Source organism: Lutjanus erythropterus, chromosome 19 (assembly GCF_056507025.1).
Source record: "Lutjanus erythropterus isolate fLutEry1 chromosome 19, fLutEry1.hap2, whole genome shotgun sequence".
Classification (NCBI taxonomy): domain Eukaryota; kingdom Metazoa; phylum Chordata; class Actinopteri; order Lutjaniformes; family Lutjanidae; genus Lutjanus; species Lutjanus erythropterus.
Genome location: NC_139335.1, coordinates 27442660 through 27445959, shown reverse-complemented (window position 1 = coordinate 27445959; position 3300 = coordinate 27442660). Strand labels below are relative to the sequence as shown.

Below are 3300 nucleotides of genomic sequence, written 5' to 3'. Positions count from 1 at the left end.
ACTTTATTCCAATTAAAAGAAGTAGTACAGTTCTCTGTTAACCCTCCATCTTTTATTTATTTATTCCCCTCAAGTTAAGGATATTTTTGTTTAACATTCAGTCTTTAGAACTGGGACAAATCATGTCCTACTGAAAAAAGAGAAAGAGATAAAACCTTCAAAAGTGATTGATCCCAACACTCTACTTCCACTTTTTTGGTGAAAGCTTATACTTAAATGATATGATTTTTTTTTTTAATTCCTAAACTTTGTGACAGAAAACACCCTTGTCCCAAACAAGAATTCACAATGTCAAACCATTTAAAGATGTGTTCCAACCTAAGGATAAAATAGGTATAAAAATGTGCTATTATTGTATATTTTACATTATTTTACATTTCTAATGAAAATGTTTGCCCTTTGTTGGGTTCAGCCATAATCTGAGGACCCCTTTCTCACCTGGCAAGAATACTGCTCAAGCACTGGTAAGCTTTTTTTTTTTTTTTTTTTTACAAGTTCATTAAATGATATTGCTGTCAGACGTGTCTTAACCATAACCACTATGAAATGAACAGAAATGAACATTTTATTAACTCTGACAGATTTTTCATCCTAGAATTGACTACATTATCTACATTTAAAAATATTTTTTATAATAATCAATAGGTGCTTGGGCCATTACAATGTTTAATAGCCAAGAGTTTTATCTTTTAAAATATATTTCCCTAATATAATTGAAAGGTAAAAAATAAAAAAAGAACCCTCAAAATACGTTTTTGTCCAAATTTGCAAGAATGAGCTGTACCTGTATATTTTACTGTACAGTTTCTATTTTCAATGTAAACATTTTTTTTCAATATCCCCCAGTTATAGGAGAGGGAGTGGTGGGCTTCAAATAGTTCATTAAACTTAGTTTAAAAAAGAGACATGAAATGTTCAGTATGAGGATGTAGAAATGCATTTTATAATCAACTATATGCCAAAATTGAAACATTTTGATGCTTTGTAGGCACAACAGTTCGATCGCCAATAAATATTAGGTTAGAAAATAAAGATTTGCCAGATTTAGTGTGAATTCAGGGACAAACCACGCTCACTTCTGGTCTTCTATCCAAACACTAATACAGAGACAGATAATTTTGTTGCTGAACAGATACAGATACAAATAATGACTCTATGCTAGTAGTGACAATTTCACTTCTTCCTCATGTTAAATAGATGTTATTGTGCTTTAGACAACCAAAATCGTGTTTTGTGATGCTACAGAAGGGTGACAAATTAAAATAAAACAGGGAAGTATTCTCTCTAGTAACAGTTTATATTATGAAAATAATGCAATTTAAAGCACTGCAAGGATTTCCAGCACCCGTTAAACTCCTGTGTTGATAAGTACCCACTGTCATTAATAAGCTCCACTCCACAAATAATTGAATTTTTAACCTAACCTTTTGCACCCTGTTTGCTGGACCTGAACCAATGACTATTATCATTACAGTAGGCCACAGTAAAACACTCATTGACGAGCTAGTGGACCCTGTTGTTCCCAGTGTTTGGTCGGTCAATGGCTCTATGGCCTCCCCCCAGCACTCTGCCCACTGCAATCTCCTGAATTGTCCTTTCTTTTGTTCTGCAAATCAGTGTGTCTGTGTGTGGGGGTGTGAAGTTGTGGGGGAAGGAGGTAAACTTCTTCACACCCAAACCAGCTTCCTGTCACACACCCACACACCTCTTTCACCCATTATTGCACCAAAAGCAAATCTACCACCAACATTATTACCATACTTTCCCCTCTTCACTGCAAAAAACAAAACAAAAAAGGAATGTTGAGAAAAATAATTACAAGGCAAGTGCTTTCCTTAAAAAATGAGTATGTTGATTAAAGTGAAAGACTATTAATAATGTACTGAAACATTTCACTTGGAAACAATTTTGGAAATACAGAACGGCTTAGGTTTCTAAAAAGATTAAAATGTATTTAAAGGAGAATTTTCACAACTTTTTTCCCCAGTGCACAAGGTGGAGTTCAAATAATAAAATATTATTAGGCGGACAAACTTGTTTAATTATATTTTGAAGGTTTGACTTAAAACTAAGGCATTTGACCAGAAATTAAGTTTCCTAACTTTTGTTGTTTACAGTGTATGGTGTAGTTCCTGTCATAAACAACACATCACTCCAAAATTCAGTACAAAAGTGTTTTAATAAATACTGAGGTAGTTGTAGTCATTGAATGTTTTACACTTCAACACATCTCATCTTCAGTCAGCACTCAACACAAACACACAATGTTACACTTGCTGAGCAGTTCAACAACCTGCTTCCTACACAGACTTGTGGAAATGTTCATGAAAGCAGTTCTCAAGGCCCAAATCCAGATGAACCAGTTCCTTCAGTTCCGCTTCTGACCGGCTGAAGTCAGTCAGCCCCAGCGGGGGGAGCTGAGCTCGGGCCACAACTAGGCCAAAAGTCACCGGGACTATCACGCACCAGCTGGGCTGCTTCCGTGATTCCTGGAACATGCCCCGACTTGTCCGGAGGCACGCTTTGGGACTTCTGGGACCGCGCTGTCCCGAAGTGTTTCACCCCGAACAGAACCAGGCCCATGGCGAGGCTCGAAAAGTTTAGTCTCTCAGGGTTCTCAACCACTGACTTATCAATGGGTTCAACACGCTGCAATGGCCGTGTGTAGAGGCATGGGGGTTGGGGGAGCTCCCAGTTCACTGCTGCAGTTCACATAGTCCATCAAGACGGAATTTACAATAAGCTGCGGCGGGTTGAGTCCCTGCTCAAGTTTTGCCTTTTTGCACGGAAGAAAGTCCGGCTCCACGGCAGCTTTGCCCCGTCTTTTCCTCGAGTGCTGCGCCGGGCCACTCGGGCACACATTCTCCTTGTTTTCACGCAGTTCTGCGGGGGAACACACGACCTCCTCCTGTCCGGCGGCAGGCGAAGCGGGGCCCTGGAGCTCTGCAGGGGCGCCGGCAGGCTCAGCGGTCACCTCACCCGCGGAGTGTTCCGGTTCACATCCTGGCTCAACGCTCTCTGCCCCGGCCTGGGCCGCGTGGTACATGTCCCGGGCGGATTTCATCACCAGAGTCAGGAGGAGGCTCCGGTGGAGACGGAGACCCCCTCGCTGAGTGCGGGAGCTGTACAGTTTCCCCAAAGCCACGACCATGATTCTCTTGGCCTCCGCGCTGACCTCCATGTCAAAGCTTGTTTTGAAAGTAGTCCCGGAAAAACAAGCAGAGGGTTCACGCTTCGTGGATTTAGTCGCACCCCTCTGACTTCACACAGACACACAACAGACTTGGGCAGGCTGCGGGA

At 41.3% G+C, this 3300-nt stretch overlaps 1 protein-coding gene across 1 annotated transcript; it reads right to left on the bottom strand.

Moving 5' to 3' along the window:
• Nucleotides 1–919: 919 nt before the first annotated feature.
• ier2a (immediate early response 2a) lies at nt 920–3300 on the bottom strand. The gene has a single exon (XM_084745102.1). The coding sequence runs from the start codon at nt 3179–3181 to the stop codon at nt 2642–2644; it is 540 nt and encodes a 179-aa protein (XP_084601228.1). The 5' UTR covers nt 3182–3300; the 3' UTR covers nt 920–2641.